Raw genomic sequence first — 18,267 nt, forward strand, 5'->3', positions numbered from 1 at the left:
ACTACACCCCTAGTGGATGTAGTTATCCACCGTAATCCATAGGATTATCCTTAAGGCCAGAAACAAATGTATTTCTAGCTTTCAACTCCATTTATTGTCCAAACATAAAGATGGATAGACAAGCACCTACATAATAGTGTTATATGGATGTTTTTGGTGGTTCTGGGTCTAGCCACTACACCACTAACAGAGGTTTTGGGAGACCATGAGAGGCCTTTGAGCTACTACTTTGAATAGTTTATATATAACAAGTGCAAATATGAGAGTATGTYAAGAATGAGAGTATTCAGCTGCGTACTCCAAACCGCTTGTCTTGGATCTACTGCCCAGGGTTATAGTGCACCAAAGCATCTAGAGCCAAGGGAGAACTCAAGTCAAATGAAGGCTGATATGTTTAAGCTTGTCTCTGTTCTTAATGTTGTAAATAAAATATCTCAGGCTGTATCAGTAACTGTGGTTATATCTCTCTTTGTATTTTAGCTTTTTTTTTTTTTTTTTTTTCCTTAGGAAACAGAAGAAATTAAATTACTATTTATATTAAGTAATTTCTTATTCTTGTATTTGGGGAACATTCAGGGAATATTTCAAATGAAAAAAGGTAGCTTGCATGTGTCAGTTAATGTGACATTCTGACATTCTTTGAAAAGTAAGAGGAAAAGCTCCTGGTAGTGGCAGTAGGTATAAAGACAGAACAGATATTCAAGCTTTGGTGAACTTTATGTAGAGGTAGCTACAATATGTAGCACTRTGGTTGAATTCAGCCACTGCTTGCCTTTTGTACACCATTTTTTCCAGCAGAATGAGATGTCCTCATGCCCTGCATTCAGCATTCACAGCAGGGCTGTAGCTGTGCTGGCTGTTATATGAGCCTGACAACGTAGGGATTGTTGTTGCTTAACTGCAATCATCTGCAGCTAATGAAACTCTTACTCTAGCCTTTCTCTTTTAAAACTGTGGTTTTCATTAAAACTGATTTTTAAGACTCATGAATAGTTTTGGCAATGTTTTCTRTAAATGTTTTTAGCAGAAGAATGAGCATATTGTATTTTTAAGACAGGACTGGAAACCAAATGATCTGAAATCTCACTCCATCTTGACTTTGTAGATGTGTCTTGGTAAATTATATCTTTATGCTATCTTTTTTTCCTTAACTGTGAAACAGAGATCTAGACTATTATCAGGTTTAGCTCTCTGAATTCTATGAAATACTTCTGAATGTGTTATAGAAAAGTATCTCTGCATTAATATTTTGCAGTTTCATGAAGTGATAACAGCAACCTGCAAACACAGATTACCACCTTCTCATATTGCAGAGATCCTGTGCTTTATAACTCACAGTGCAGCCATTTAATCCTTACCCCTCTAGACAGAATGGCAACTTTAAATGTGGAAGCTGCACAGTCGGTGCTTCTAAGACTATAATCAATCTTCAGTTTTTAACTTCTGAATTTAAAAGTGATCTGTAAACTTTCTGGAAATCCAATGCTTTTACTTTTTTTCTGTACAGCTGCTGTTTTCTATCTGACACTTGAGTAATAATAACAGCGATGATGATAATAATAATAATAAACTGATGTCACCTTAGCTACCCTAATAATTGATGAAAATATCTGTTATTGAATATCCTTACTGCTCATGAAAATTGAACTAATAATAATCTGTCAAATATTTCAGCACTGATTTGAAATAAGTGTCCATCAAGTGTAAAGGAACCTAGTAGCTGTAAATAGTCTACTTTTTTCAGCTGTGTGGTGGATGTTCCTGAAATCTGGGTATATCCTAAAGCAGTATTCTTGATATGTGTTCATCTGCTTCTTTAATCTAGTTTTAGCTATGTTTTTTCGATGCTCAAATATCAGTAAAAACTTGAATTCATTCAAGTACTATGATGTTAGACTTTTAAAATACGTTAATATTATGCTAGTCTTCCTATGTTTTAATTTCTTTTCCTCAAGATACCTGCAGACCTATTAGTCATTTTATTAAGATTTCATCTTTTAAGACTACTCATCATTACTGCTGAGCTTTAATAGAAGGGAGTAGAACATGCCATCATGCCTAGTATCAAGCATACATGATTAATATTGTTATTTCCTTATTGCATAGCTACAGTTCTCAAAGCAAAAATCCATTAGGGTTTAGTGGGATGGAGTGAAAGATTGAATCACCASTTATGGCACAACATCCTTCACATAACTGCCCTTAGTTCCTCCTTTGCCATACAGGTCTATTAATTCTGAAAGCCTGAGCTGCAAAGAAAAGAAACAGTGGAGGAGYGGATTTAAAGTGTGTACCATCAAATATGCTTTATGTGGCCTAGTTTACATTGATATTTTTGCTGTAAAGATTCAGGTTTCTCTGCTTCCTTAAGCGGCAAATAGAAATATCTTCATATTTATTTTTACATGTGTGTACTTTACCCTCCAAAAGACTTTTTGAAATAYTTCATTCTGCACAGCATCTCCCGGTTGTGGAGCTACACCTCAATAAGACTCTAGTTCAGGGACACAATGTTTTGCTTTCTGGACATAGCCTCCGAAGGGCAGAAAGAAAATAAACAAACATAAAACTCTCCAACTTAATGTAGGAAAAACTGAAACTCCTACAAGCATGGAAATTTTCTTCTCTGGACACTATTAAAAAGATTTCATTTATCCATAAGGGCTAGAAAATACTGTCCAACTGGCATCAGTTGTGTTTTCTTTAAACAGGTAACAACAATGTGGTATAGACTGGAAGAAAATATTATTCTCTAAAAGGCAACTTCTGCRTTTCTAATGGCTTAATGTGGACCTGAGAGAACACACTGAGCAGAATAGAGCAGGTGAACTCATTTAAGTAGCCAGGAGGAGTCACAAGTGGGAGGTGTGCTCCCAGAAGTTGAAATGCACACACACAGAGTCTTCTGACAACTTTCCAGCCGTTAAAATACCTGATTTTACTCTTCATAAATATCATTGTGCTGGCTATAATACAATCAAATGGGTGCCAGGAGAAAAAACTTACCCAGGGGTTATTTAACGCCTGTACATATTTTTAGGTCTTTTTTTCTCTACATTGGGTCTTTGTCTTTTGACAGTTTGTTCGGTGGAGGAGGAAGAGGAAAGGAGAATGGACTCTATATAATTTTTGAATAGTATCCGGTGTTGGCCTGTTCCAGCCAGATACAAGGAGGTTTCCAGATGGCCCACCCCATACTTCTCAACCACTAGTATGGTACAGTATGGTACTGGTGTTTTGGTATCTGTTTGTCAGCACTGGGCCTATTTCTAGATGTACTTTTTTTTTTTCTTTTGCCCTGATAGTACTGATGTCTTTATACAGGTTCAGTTTGGTACTACCTGTTTTTTTTTTCTAGCTGTTTTGCAAGACTCTGGCCAGTAAAACAGCTTGCAGTAATGAGTTTCTCAGGTCACAAGAAGAGCTTTGGTTTAGGTGTGGTTACTGAGGGAGGAAACTCCTCAGTAAAAATTACAAATGTTACACATKCTCTRCATTTTTGTRCAGARAGTTGCAAGGGTTGTTAYCTCCCTGTGCTRTTAATACTTTTCTGAGCAAAATGGGAAATAGTCACTGCTCAGGCTGAATTGGCATCACCAGGATAATGATACATAACTTTAAATGTRATCTAGAAAATATTCATAGCTCCATTCCACTTCACATGCCCTTGTCAAGCCAGTAGTGATTCAGAGCTTTTAAAAGATTTTAATTGTGCTGTTAAAAGGAAAGTTCAAGGGACTGTTCTGCACCAGATTTAAACATTGCCATGAAGTAGAAAGTACTGAATATGTTTCTAGATTTTCTGAAATGCCTTCTCTTCTTATGCAGTTCTGAGTATGATGCACTTGCATACCAAATGGATAGACAGGCATATTTCATAAAATCTCCACCATTTCTGTTACCTTGAGCTTATTTTGGCATCTGTTGTTCAGCCATGTTTGCATGGGATATCAAAAAGAAAATTATATTCAAAATTCCCTGTGCACTTCAGATCATGTATGATTTCTGAATCAGTGATTGCAGAGAAATGTTGGTGAGAGCTGGAGTTTACCATAATGAACGCTAACAGATAAAATATTTTGTTTAAATGTCCATCACCCTGAAAGTTTACAAGGTTTCACAGACTGTATAAAGCATCTTTCCATCAATCAATAAGTGAGGTTTTAGGGTGAAGTGAATCACCTRCACAACAATGGCAACAACAAATCAGTGAAACAAAATAATATTTTTTTCCAATTAAAAGACTAGAAGCTTTGTAAATTGAAAACAGTAAAACATTTGAATTTTTAATTTTACTTCTACAACTGCAGCTTTTAATATTCCAGGATCTTTAAATCTCATGTGGAAAGTGCTATCTAAATGGGGGCATGCTTTGTGGAAGCATCTCTGTATAATGTTCATTAGATGTTCATGGAGTTATGGACCATCAGCAGTGTTTTTCTTACTTTTTTTAATTTTTTATAGTAGAATTCTTAAGGTTTGAAGGGCCTGGACTTTCTAAAAGTGAGGCCTGTAGTTTGTACATTCATTTATAATATTCTGGCATAATCACCTAGCAGCAGTGTAATAGAATTATACAAATCATTCTGTTTTTCTTTTATTGTTGACGTTGCAGATTTTGTTTCAGAAAGCACATCCACTCTATATAATAGTCTATAAATTATTGTTTTTATAAGATTTTATAGTCTAAAATGATAATTAACTCCTGGCAAGATGGATTTCTGTGGTRTTATTGCTTAATTAAGAAAATAAGAATAGGTAAAGTAAGGTTTGCAATAGGATAAGTAGCCTAATCAGTTTTGATTAATAGATCAGATTTATGCTTAATTTTGAAAGTTGCAAAGAGCTCATGCTATAAACTGATTAACTTCAGCACTTTTTCATCATTGTGCTGAAGTACAAATTATCTTTTTTGCTTCTTTGGAATTATATGCTAATCTCTTTTGTTTCCAAAATATCTGTAAATGTTCTCCAGTTAATTGAAATCCAGCATGAGTACCTCCAAATCCAGTTTTGCCAAGACCTTTAAAACTGAGWTACTGATGAAAATGATCTTAAAAATGTTGAGTCAATATGATTTCTGAAGTTTTCAAATTACAGTATAATTATATTGGATCCCAATTCAGCAGAATATRTATGCATTTGCCTCAAATGATAAATTTACGTATTTTATTGAATTGGGGRCTTTYTTTTTTAGAAATATTTGGGGARAACAAGGTAATTTTCTCAGMTTCAACTAGATGCAGTACAACTAAYCTGGAGCACAAAGAGTGTCCTTGCATGAAATTGCATGAAAGTATATTCTTTTGCGTTTTCTCAGCTGAGGACTTTTACCTCTGGGCACTTTCCCTGAAGTACTAAAATATCTTTCTCAGAGATTAGATCCWGAGCAGCCAAGAAGCTTAGCAGAATTAACTGCATATATTAATCTAAAACATTACTTCAAATATAATTTTTTCCAAGAATTAATTTTTTTTTCATATTGAAGTTGATAACATTTAGAACTGAACAAATAGGAATAGGTTTGTACAGTAATACTTATTCAAATATAAAATGAGAATTTAATTTCCAACTCTTTAAGACCACTTTTWATTCATTTTTCATGAGTATTTATATTCTGGTGCTTGATTAGTGTGGCTGTTCATGAAAACTAAGTGTTAAGGTCATATTTGCCAATAGCAAATTTTATATTGAATATGTAAATGTGAAATTTGCTACTAGCTGTGTGTTTGACCCCAGCCTTGYGATGGGATTAGTGTGAGCAAACTCTTGTTCTGGAAATGATCTTTCTTTTTTCCCCAGAACTYGAGCTCTGTATAGTCAGACAAAATGTCCAACACCTGCAATGTTTTCAACAATCACAGACGTATGTCTATTCATAAAATATCTTAAAATTTAAAGCCTGACTTCAAAATTCTGTGTCAAGCATTGGGAACAGGAGCAATAGCTGGCCTGTTATACAGCCTGGTAATGTGTATGCACGTTGAATACTGCTAATGAGCCTTTGAAAAATTGGAAGCATAAAACGTTGTACTTGTTTAGTAACTGTCTTAGAAATTTCATATAGAATTCAACAGGAGAGCACTTTGTCTTCTGGAAAATTTGAGTTATGGGAACAATTTGGCTAAAAGAGCAGGAGATTCTTCTATATTTAATAGATTAACAAGCACCTGCATAGTTTTTTTTTTAATAATCAAAGTTAGAAAATTCTAGCCATTCAAGTTCATTACTGTAATATGAAAAAAGGGCATTATGACCARCTATGAAATGAAAGAACTCCAAATCCTTTAAGTGAATAATGTTATTAGAATTATTTATTCCCCTTGAGGAGCATGCATTACCTGAAAAATTTGTAGGCCTTAATTCCCAATTATTATCTAGTTTCTGGAAAATTGCCATAACACCTGAAAACTACAAGCAAAATCTTAATATTTTACATAACAGATATTTATATTGTTMCCTGTTGTACTGGTTTTCACATTTCATTTGTTAGTAACTTCATAACTGAGGCTCTATCCTGTATACAGCACAGAGTTAGTTTGTTTGTGGCAGCTCTTATTTATGGGAAAATGTCATTCCCATAAAGTCTGTCTTTTTTTTGCAGCTTGCTGGATGGTAATCAAAAGCTGGCTTAAATATATGTTGGGGAAATCTGAGATGGGATATTTAGTTAGTGTATATTATACGTACCTTAAATAATTTCCCTTTTTTGCCCAAGAGAATGTGTCTTATTAAATTTCTCTAATTTAAAKATGGTTTTATTGATCTCTTACTACCTGAAACTCTTATTGGAGAATAGCAATGCCAAGTATTGGTTGGTAGCCTAGAAAGAATGGGTAAATTATGGTTCTGGCTTATTCTCAACATTTTGTAATAAATTGGACTAAAACCCATTAAARTGATACTATTTGTATGAGTAATGAAGATTTATTCCACAAGGTTTTTATACATATTATAGTGTATTAAAATAAGGTCTGCCTAAAAGAAAAGAAAAAACCTTTGAATTTTTATGTCATGCATCCTTGAAGGTAAATGTGCAAAACCTCTGGAACCTGCTTAAAACATATTATAGGTGTTACAGATGTTCCCAACTTTTTATGAATATTCTCCATAACTAATTGAAAGGAAAAAAAAAATAACCAAAAAAACATATTCTCAGCATAGACTACTGTCATGGTTGCTTTCCAATTATTGCGAAGTCCAAAATCTTTGTATCTTAAATAAGAAATCCCCTGTAGATTGATAGGAAAGCCTATCGTTCATCTGGCTGTACACACCAGTGCACACATGATGCTGTGCAAGCCTGTGCAAAAGCTGTGTGGAATCAGTAGATGCTGTTACAACAGTTGGGAAGGCTTCTCCCATTTTTGTAGGAGTTTTTTTTTGCTTAAGGGGTTCACACATTTCTCCCAACGCAGCTTTGGTCAACATCTGTCTTTGACAATGTCGTTTAATTTGATCCCAAACAAAATCTGGCTCMTATGTAAATTTCTGAGCTATACTGATAAGAAGTTTACTGACATATATACAATTGTAATGAAAGTGTGTTGAATGTGAAGRCGAAACACACATGTAAATCAAACGAGTTAGAATCAGAATTAAGCGTATGGATATATAAGATTTAASTAGTGGTGGTGTTGAGTAGGTTGCCTAAATACAAGTGGGGATTTTACCAGTCTCAGATTTGTAATATACAGGTAGAAAACTATATTAAAATTTGGCATTGTCCAAARCTATTTAAGTTTCATTTTTCACATACAAAAAAATTGTAAATTACATGCAGTTTAATTTCAACCACCCTGGAAAAAAATCTGTTGGTATTTTCTGTCATTTTCAGTGCTGTTAAGAGATTTGCCTTGTTCCTCTTAGTCAGTTGTTTTGGAAGCCATTACAAATATAATTCAAAAATATGTCTTCATGAATTAGGTTCGACAGAGAGTAGGTGCCCAGCAGCTGAATACATAATCACATTTAAAAAGTGGAACATCTGTGAACATTTAAAGTAGAGGACTTTGTAAAACTGTAGAACTACAAAGTTCATTTGCTGTAGCTGAATAATCCTAGAGAAGCAGACCCATTCATGGAGTAGATAACGTGAAAACAAAGATAAGCTGTTGTGCACTCTGGCATAGATTGACTAGAAATAGATATACTGGAAAAGCTCATAAAGCTTGGAAAGAGTTTGGCTTGAACTCTTCTATTGCTTTGATTTTTTTTTTTTTNNNGTGTGTGTGTTTTTATAGGCGTTTTCTTATCATGAATAGCTGCTTACCATGTAGCACTGAATGGCTATAAAATGCATCTTTTTGTATTTCTTCTATGGACCACAGTCCCAAACCATTAGTAGTCCATAGGCTGAGAATCATTAACAGGAGCCATTGTTTAGAATTAAAATGGAAATTTGCATTAGAATCAACAGTCTGAAACTCAGCTGGGATGAGTCAAAGTAAATACTGGTGGATAATGATAAAAGATGTATTGTAGTTGAATTCTATTTAGGGATTTATATTTTTCATATTTCAGAATATGGTATGAAATGTTTCATTTCGAGGACCTATGGCATCCCATATGATCCATGAGTCATGGACTCCAGGGTGTGTTTTCAGTTGTGAAAAACGTGCATTTTAAAAAGTTCTAATTCCTTGCTTTTCCTAGTTTCTGTACTGGAGTTATGGTCTTCTAATTATTTAATATGAACTGTGATGAGCAGTGTGTATAGTCTTTAGTGGAAGAGAATTCAAAATTAGGGTACATGAGTTAAGAATGCAAAGTAGGCACTCATAGCAATATTTTTATGTGTGATATTATTTATGCTAAGATTAATGAGAGAAAAACAGGAAAATGTTGCAGAGTTTCTTTTAATATATTCTTGTTTACATTGATGTTTGCTGTATTCCTRTATTACTTATCAAAACATACACATGCAACTAAGCAGTAATTAGTTGTAGCTTACTACTATTCTGATTGAAAGAATAATAGAYGTTTTAGTGTTCATTTTGGAGCATAAGGAAAGGTTAAAGATTTCCAGAAAGCTGCTGTCAAATATTTAAAAAAAATTTGGAAGTACTCCATTCCTCAGGTGTTAGACTTCAAAACCATATTCTTTTTCCCAATTTGATTTTGACTAAATCACTGAAGAAACARTAGTATCTTTTTCTCTTGGAAGTGCATTGAAGAAAGAGCTGACAGGAGTCTACGTCCTCTGTGTGATCTGTATGCAGTCTTCTAAGGCCTGGTGGATGTTTTTTATTTTGCAGGTTAATTATATTTTCAATATTTTTTTATTAAATTAACCTTTTTCTCCTACCTCCTCATTGCACTTATTCATATTGCTTGCAACTGGTTATTTTTGTCATTCCTGTGAAAGAAATTCTGTACCTGTCTCTCAGTGTTAGCTAATATAAGTGGTCTATTTGGCATGTAGGCTTGAAACACGGTGAAACCTATTTTTAAAGGAGGATCACTTAGTTTTCTACTAATGCTTTATCCAGCAGCCTTGAGGTTGCATGTTCTGGTGACTGAAGCCCATGAGCCTGTGAAAACAGGTAAAGCAAGGATCAATCAGGAAGCCTGAATATAGCTATAAGAKGACTGGTGTGATGCTGAGAAGCCACCTAATGGTCTAGCTTGAACAAGTGCTGTCACTTGGGTTCAAGAGTAATTTTCTTTCTGAGTGGCCAGTCTGATGGGACTTGTCAAAAAGCATCAAACCCTGAATCTCTGTGTATGTTGCTCTGAAATGATCATTTGTRTCATGCTTTAGTAGCTGGAGCRTTCGCTAAGCAAGCRCTGCTTCAGTTCCATTGCTGTGTCRTCTTGCGGATCCATAAACCTCTATCTGCACTTTTCAGAATAATTTTTTTAGTGGTGGGCACTGGAGGGTGTCTTTGCTGTAAGTTCTTATGATACTGCATCCCCCTGCATTTTTTTTGAAAACAGTGCTAGTAGCAGGATACAAGAAGGAGAGCTCAGRATAGAAGGGCATGTCATTCTGTGTCCTTGGGAAGTGCACCATCCTGCCCTGCAGTTCCTGTCCCCTTGTTTGAGATAGCCCCAGTTCTAGTGTGCAGGCCTTTGGGTTTGTGTCTAAATATCTAACTCAGGTTTTACAACCAGACAGCAAAAAATTAAAATGTACAGTTTGTGATAGTGTCAAACTGTAGTCTGAAGTATACTGTTAGTTGTGCAGCCTGATTAGGGACTTCTGTCATAAAATGGTGTTCTAGTTTGCTCTGTATATTGGGAAAAGAAGTTTTCTGAAGGAAAAAAAAAAGCTTTGATTGCTCTTCATACTATATTTCTTGATTAACTTCAATTGTTGGCAAATACTGTGATAGGTATTAGATCACAGGTTTTTAAAACTCACCATGCACTGATGTGTTCTTAATGCTAATATTCTGTATTTACTCTATGGTTTTTACTAGCTAAAGCAGCTGATTTTTAAAATAGACATAATACTTGACAGTTGTGTGCATGAAGCCTTGTAGCTTTTGACCTCTATGTCATTGTGTCAAACTGCGTGCTGTGTTATCTGTTGATGGACTTGATGCTTGTGCAGTTACTTGTGTAACTGTGCACTGGCTAGAAAGGTGTCTTCTACCTTTTTTTTTTTCTGTTTTCCCAATGTTTATTATTCAAGGTATTCACCAATGGACTGAATTGTTCTTTAAAAACTGAAAAGTGACATTTGCTCCAGTTCAAAAGAACATAGACCTTGGGATCTAAATARGTCTTCTGTTTTGAATCCTTTCCAYTTTATTGGTGGGTAAATTTCACTGGTAATTTGAGAGGGGATTTACAGTCTTATTCAGGAAARAATACTAACTGAAGTCAGAGGGACTTCATGCTTCATTGCTTTCCTGAATATATTGAGAGAGACTTCAGCATATGCTCAAATGTTTTCTTGRACTGGGAATTTAAAAAGGTTTATAAAATTAAAAGGCAATATCATTGTGGACATTATTAAAAATTCAGAATAGTGTCGTTATTATGTAGAGATTTTCTTCAGCAATATCACACACCACCATAAAATTTACTTTTTCAAGTAGCTCCCGTATAGTCATTACAATAATTGAATAGAAATAYAGTCACTGTTGTTCCAGAAACACTGACTTTTAATTTCACTATTTCACACAACTACTGGGTCAGACACACAGAACTGGGTATTTTACCTGTCTCACTTCWATCATGAATATCCTAACTTTATATACGACACTTTGTAGTAGAAGCAAATTAATTCTTGGACCTACTGGTAGTAAGTTTATACTTTGTATAAGAAAGTTTATTGACAATATTTAATGTTTCTGTTTGTGCAGCTCTTTCCACATTAACTCATTCTGAATTAAACATATATATATATATGATTTTTTTAAACAGCAGCAGGAATTTAATACGTATAGCCATAATGTTGATGAGATGTTAAGATTTTTCAGTGTCATGGCATCTTCCTATTACAGTGATGACTTCATTAGACACTGTGCACCAACAAATCAATAGCTGGTATTACTCACTAGCTGAAATGAAAAAACTAAAGCTAAATCAAGTAGTAACAGCAGTACTAAATAGCTTCTCATTATTTAATCCATACAACTTCTATGTCARCATTTTAAGTGCTACTACTATTCATTTTTGACTAGTAAAATTAAGACTTGATATAGCTAGGTAAATTCACATGCCTAAAATCTAAAGCTTTGTAAAATATCTCAAAAATATTCAAAATCAAGAATTCTATAGAAAGAAAACCCCATGCATCTTAAATAGTGAATATAGCATCTGCAAATAAAACAGATTATTATCTTTCAATGATACTAACAACAAGCAAATGTTTTTTGATGATGCTGCTCATTTAATCTGCTCGTGTATTTTCTGCAATTTAGGATGCATTGCTTAAGGTGGGATGGAGTACAATAAATACTCTTTTCAGGGGCCTGATTTTTTTTTAAACTATTGAAAAAAAATTTAGTACCACTTTAGTGCCACTGTTCAACATTCAATGACTCAAGTTCTCTCCAGTTCTCTCTTTTTGGTGTATTTTTGTGAAATACACCTTATCTCTGAGTAGGGAGGCGGGTAGGGGACAAGGAATAAAAACCAGTTAAAATAAAACAACTCCCACCTTTTTCTCGTTTGTGGATTAACATATCAGTAATTTAAGGAATTTAATATAACTATTTCAAAATATGGAAGAAGAAATGGCAAAATGAGARGAATTCTGAAAGTTTTTCAGATAACTGGAAATTCTTAAGAGGACTTTGTTGTTTGCCAGAACTAGTAAGYAGTCCCTGGCTTTCTTGTTTTGAGTCATTTTTATCATGCATAAMAATACATGGTGGTTCTGGGAAAAATATTCAGTTAGTTCTTCTGATCARCCTAGCTCTAAGTATTCCTTCTAAATCAGAAACTGTTCTGTACCTAAAAAAAAATATATGAAGTATTTAGATAGTACGCTTCCTGCTTATCTTTGGAAGTAACCTTGAAATATTTCTAGAATTATCCCTGTCAGAAATAGCCAAAAGGTTTTTTGTCAGTGATAGTGCTTGATTGACAACTTATTGGCAATATATATGCAATAAATGTGAGGAAGCTTTCTTCCAAGAAAGTGAGCAGGATTGCTGATCACATATCTAACAATTTCTTTTATYTAAAAATTATTGACAACTGATTTGTTCGATGTGCTCATGTATTGTACATGAAAAAAAATACATTTTCAGTCACACTGTCCTCATATTAGCTCTGTAATATTTTGACTTCAACTGATGTTTGGCAATTAGGAAGGAAGATATAATTAATATGCCAGTATATCTGACTGTTGGGAGTATTTTACTCATATTTGTAAAACTCTAGAAATTCTAACTGTCTTTAGAAATTCTAACTGTACTGTCTCTTACAGACAAATTGACTCCCCATTTTTCAAGTGTTTTATTTCATAAATATAGTTCCCTGTAAAAAYTAGTTATATTAATTATGACTCTTGCTTTTTTTTAGTAAAAGTTATCAATTTGCCGTTCATGAAAATGAGCTGTTCTTGTGTACTACTATAAGCATTTGTCAGTAGTTGTAGATTTCCCATTGTACTTCCTTCTCTTCCTCCACCGAAGAATGCCAGTATGACATGCTGTACATGGTGAATGAAGACACAAATTAAATGAATCTTGTAAGGCTTGTTTCCTTTAAAACAGTTCAATAATTGTTCATTTCTTATGTAAAGTAAGGACAAAGAATGTAAAATAACAGTAAAGCTTTCAACTGAAAGCTAGAAAARGGCAATAAAGTAATTAAAATTCCCATTTTSTTCACCTAACCTTATTTCCCAGAATGGTTTGTTAATGACTAGAAAGTAAGCAAAATGGGATCGATAACTCATCTCCTCTTTGYTGTAATCATTACCTAGAAGTCTTCTCTTTTAATCTTTTATCTCTMTTTAGCCTTTATTCTGCATATCAAAATCTTGTCACTTTCTGGATTATATGCTTCATACACTACAAAATACCCATCACTGATATAAGTATTGCTGATTGCAACTGAAATGTGTTCCAGCCTAAAGTTTTCATCCTATGAGATAAAGAGGTTTGAGGGAGAGAGAGGTTAGAGAAAAAGGTCACAGTAGACTACTTTCAGCATCTTTCAGGCTTTACAGAGCAATATATTATCAAGTGAAATCATTCAGACTGTTGGAAGAACAATTCAGGGCAGTTTACTGTCTCAGCTTCTTTCACAGGTGATATCCACTTATTTTAAAAGGTGACTTTATAAATTAATGTTGGTAATGCTGTAACTTCTCCACTTATTTGTTCTCTCTTCCTAAGTAAAAGGAAAYATTTTAAAGGCAGAGAGTAGGTGTATTTTTCTGCACTTTGTCTATCCACATCTGTTGAAACAGTAGAGAAAACAAAGCAGTAAGTTTCTGCTTTGACTCTGCCTATTCTGAACTGTGTGACTGTAAGAGGGGAAAAGGATGGATTTTTTTATGGAGGTTGAGGATTCAAGATTGTTTATCTGGTTGAATTCAGGCCTTCAGAGTTTTCATCTACTTCTCTGCAGATTGCAAGTCATCTTTCTATGAAATCATTGCTGCTTASAAATTTTAATGAAATTGTAAGAAATTTTAAGAAAATGTATCAAAACTGGGAACTGCTCATCAAAGAGACTCATGTTTCAACCTAAATGATTCTATGGCTCTATGTTATAAATTAAATTTTTGGCATTCAGTATAAGTAATTAAATTTGTTGTGATGTTTCTGTATTTATTTGCACACGTGCATATAAATACTTACCCTGCAAAATATGCATTGACAAACATGATGATATTTTAAACAATAAAGAGCCTAAAATTTCAGATACTTAATCAGATATTCTGTCATCATATTACTAGTTCTCTGTGCCAGCCAGCATGGAGTAGGAACTACTGTGTTTCAAGACAAAGTTGACATTTTTTCCTGAAGATTTTCTTTAAGTTAGCAGCATAATAAAGKGATTCCATGTGAAAGCATCCCAGTGTATAGTTACACACATGCAYGTAACTAAATCTGTTGAGTAAGTAATTGACAGGCATAATTAAAGAACAGCAATGCTTCWTAAATTATTTACAAAGCTTTCTCCCAAGCAGCAGCATGACAGAAGGGTTACATGTATGTTACCCAGCTGCACAGCAGAAAGGGAGCAGATATGTGTTCGTTTAAAATGTTTGCCTGATGTCTCACTGTGCTCTCTGAACGTGGCTCCCTGTGAGCTGGCTCTCTGCACAGTATGAACACAGTCACTCAGAGAGGCATGGTGCAATCTTCTGCCATTGTAAGCCTAAACTAAATCAGCCCTTGAAGAGTTTTGACATTATAGAGCCAGAACAGGAAATGGTTATTCTCTGAAACAGACCTGATTCTTCTTGGCTCTCATGTTACATGCCGATTCAAACGTTCCTCCTCCACTATTAAGTTCAGCATCTTGCTTAGTTGCTTTTGTGCCTCCTTCCTGCTGCTCTGGGGAGGTGCCTGGAGTTCTCTCACTCTGCTGTGAGCTTGGGGCGTCTACAGCTGTACCACACAAAAGGTAAAGATGAAAAAAAGCCAAAGGGAGAGTACAGGAAGGGCAAAAGTATTCACAGCTGGACAGGTGCTTTGCGCGTTCTGTGTCCAAAATGAAAGCTGCCCTTTGGCAAAACCTAAGCTTGTGCTTATCTAAGATTTAAGGCTTAAAATAGATACTTTTCTTTTGTGTCTGTGATGAAGATTAGGTCTCTCATCCATGCTGGAGCGCTTCAGCTAAGTTTAACTCTGTCTGTTGGAAAGACTTGCTCATATGATTATGGCACAGCTGTGGAAGCTGCTGCTGTTGTTTTGGTGGAGAATTTATAAGAAAACTTTGTGTAGAGAAAATATTTATTAATTTTTTTAAAATACATCCCTGGTAGAGTAAATTATGCCAGACCTGAAAGAAGGAATTACACAGCTGAACAGTTTCAGGGCACAAGTTCTTCAACAGCACAGGTCAAAGGCAGTGCTAATATAGGAGGCCAATGCCCCTCATCCCATTAACTGTATGTGTGGCTGGAAGTACAACAGACAAACACACAGCAAGCCTTATTTCTTGCTTTCTTCTCAAACAAATGTAATTGCAATAAATTACTTAACAGTTTTATTCTGGTATGTGAAAGCTGTGTGGTGTTGCTTACATTTGCTAATGCATTTTGGCCATACATTTATTTTAAAGTGTCTGTCTATATTTCTTTTCCAGGTACAGGTCCTCCGCAACGCAGGGGAGGAAGTGACCCTAACTGTGTCTTTTCTGAAAAGAGCACCTGCTTTTCTCAAACTGCCACTGAATGAAGATTGTGCATGTAAGCCTTTATTACCTGGCCAAAAAAACCCTCAATTCAACACTCGTGAACAGTTGTAGCTTGCAAAACTACTGTGCATTGAGGGCGATTGACAGCAGCTTTTATAATCAGCATTACTGCCTGAATATGAGTTGTTCCTATTTCCAGGGCTTCTGTAAACATTGATCTCAAGACAGAAATTGCTATCTTTGGYTGAAAATTAGATAAACAGGCATTTGGCTGTTGTGAATCAGCAGTGGCAGGTAAAAATGGTAGAATTACATTAGCTTGCAATAGCTCACATCCTGATGCMRGGTATTCAAAATCAGTTTTTCAGGMAGAATCAGACAGTATTTTAGCTTCAGGGAGYTTTTCTTTTAAATGTGAAAGTGAGATTATAATGTCTCAGGACTTAATTTTGCTGTTGAARATTCAGAGGCATTGGTAGAGATGTCTGTCTACCTAAGAATAAATTACTCCAGGATGATAAGTATTTTGTTTAAGTCCAAACTGACTTTTAGTCAAATAGCCCCTTGAGAGTCATAAAGAGACAGCTGTCTTCCTTTAATTATATTAAATTGTAAGTGTGGATGCATAATTATAGACAATTGCAGCATATCTAAGCATATTTTTATATCAGCCTGTGCCTTTTGCCACCTCTGCTTTCCTTCTGATTTTTGCTCCCTAAGAGAGTGAAATAAATTGCTCAAATTTTAGGCAATAAAACAATAAATATTTGATTTCAATTATTCTATCCTTTGATTTTAAGTTAGTAGGAATTTAATAAACTAAATTACAAAATATCATCTTATACAAACATTCGCTGGAATACTGTCTTGTTCTTTTGCCTATGTATTAAATTTAWGTGAAACAAGAAAAAAATTCAGAACACTCTATTCSTAAATAAAAGTGTGTCCTGGTACCTGCGTCCCTTTTATGAAAAGCTGTGGTACCACAGAGTATCCTGAATGATGCACAGGAGTGTTCATTTGCATGGATCCTATCATATCTCTTTTGAGATGTAGCACTGTAATTTCCTAAACCATTACAAGAATATTTAGAACTGTAAATGCTGASATAACCCTTTTCTTATCTCACAAGTTCCTTCGAGGAAAAACTGAGAAGGTGCACACTTCCCCTTTATTTTCAAATTTGAAAGMAACTTTGTGGTTTGTTTTCCTTACCAAGCAGATGCTAACTATTTTTATGTAAAACAGCAGGGGAGGTTTTCTTGAGCCTCTGTGTAGCTTACAAAGTCATTTCCCTCAAGSCAGAAGACAGATACTGGGTGAACGGAGAAAATAAATGAATGTTATTTATGATAGAAGTTATCTGGGGGTGGGGAGAATGCATACATATGTATATAAATTTGATTTATGGCATCATAGATTAATGAAGATTTTTTTTGGTGAATTTGTATTTGTTTTAGGTGCCCCCAGTGACCAAAGCAGTGGCACATCCTCTCCCCTATGTGACAGTGGCTTGCATCTCAACTACCACCCCAACAACACGGTAAGAGCTTGAATCTCCTTGATGGAATTACACAGAAGAATAGTGAAAGTATGATAGCTAAATTGAAGTTCTAATAAAGGACAGCAGTAGGAGAGGAGTTTTAGCTAACTCTGAAAACAGAGTAGCCAGAGATATTATGCCTCATAATTAAACTAAGACAAATTATTACAGCTGAGATTGTACCTTGATACATGTGATTACTGTTTACTTAGGCAATACGGATTTTGAATAAGTTTTTTCTTCTACATTATTTCCTCTGCATAGGAATTAAAATTCTTAAAATGAAAAWAAATCCATTAATAAAAATGGAAGGAAGATTTTTGAGAATATTTTTCCATTGCTTATATCACATGCATTATTTAAAACTTTTGGCAGAAGATGATTAGGTGCATGCTTTTTTATGGTGAGAGTGTTTTACTTCTGGTAATGTACACTTAAAATCTTACTTGAAGTCTGATGGCATTATGGAGCAATCTCTCTGTGATAAATGCTATAGATGTCTGATCAGGTATTTACTAAAAGATTCATTTGAAGTGCAACAAGGGACTTCAAAAATTTTTCTTAGCCAGAAAATGCAAAATTTCCTTGATTTTATATAGTTCTAAAGGGTAGTTTGCTGAGTATTTGGCTTTGTGATAGATGAAAATAAAAAAAATCACAGAACAAATAAACCAGTGTAGATAATAATTATTTTWAAAAAGTTAAAACCTGAGATGTAAACCTTGTTGAACAGCCATTTCTAATTTCCATTTTTTATTGTACTTTCATATTTTACTATAAAAGATTTTAACAGCAGCCCTCAGATTTAAATATTAATGCCGCAGGTTTAAACCTGATTATTATCTGGAAAAGCTTTCGGAATTATACAAATTTTAGGACCTGGAATTTATAAATAAATAACRCCAATAAAATTGAGATCAAATAACAGTAAAAATTTGTGTAAC

The 18,267-nt window shown here is 34.5% G+C and overlaps 1 protein-coding gene across 2 annotated transcripts in view; it reads left to right on the plus strand.

Moving 5' to 3' along the window:
* Positions 1–18,267, plus strand: part of SNTG1 (syntrophin gamma 1) — a 311,772-nt gene that overhangs the window by 193,003 nt on the left and 100,502 nt on the right. For both annotated transcript variants that reach the window (XM_057365031.1, XM_057365030.1), the window contains exons 8-9: positions 15,730–15,832; positions 17,241–17,323. In XM_057365031.1, the coding sequence (XP_057221014.1) occupies positions 15,730–15,832; positions 17,241–17,323 (186 nt within the window). The remainder of the gene's footprint in view (positions 1–15,729; positions 15,833–17,240; positions 17,324–18,267) is intronic.

Source organism: Malurus melanocephalus, unplaced genomic scaffold (genome assembly GCF_030028575.1).
Source record: "Malurus melanocephalus ecotype Western Australia unplaced genomic scaffold, MMel_1.1 scaffold_46, whole genome shotgun sequence".
NCBI classification, from domain to species: domain Eukaryota; kingdom Metazoa; phylum Chordata; class Aves; order Passeriformes; family Maluridae; genus Malurus; species Malurus melanocephalus.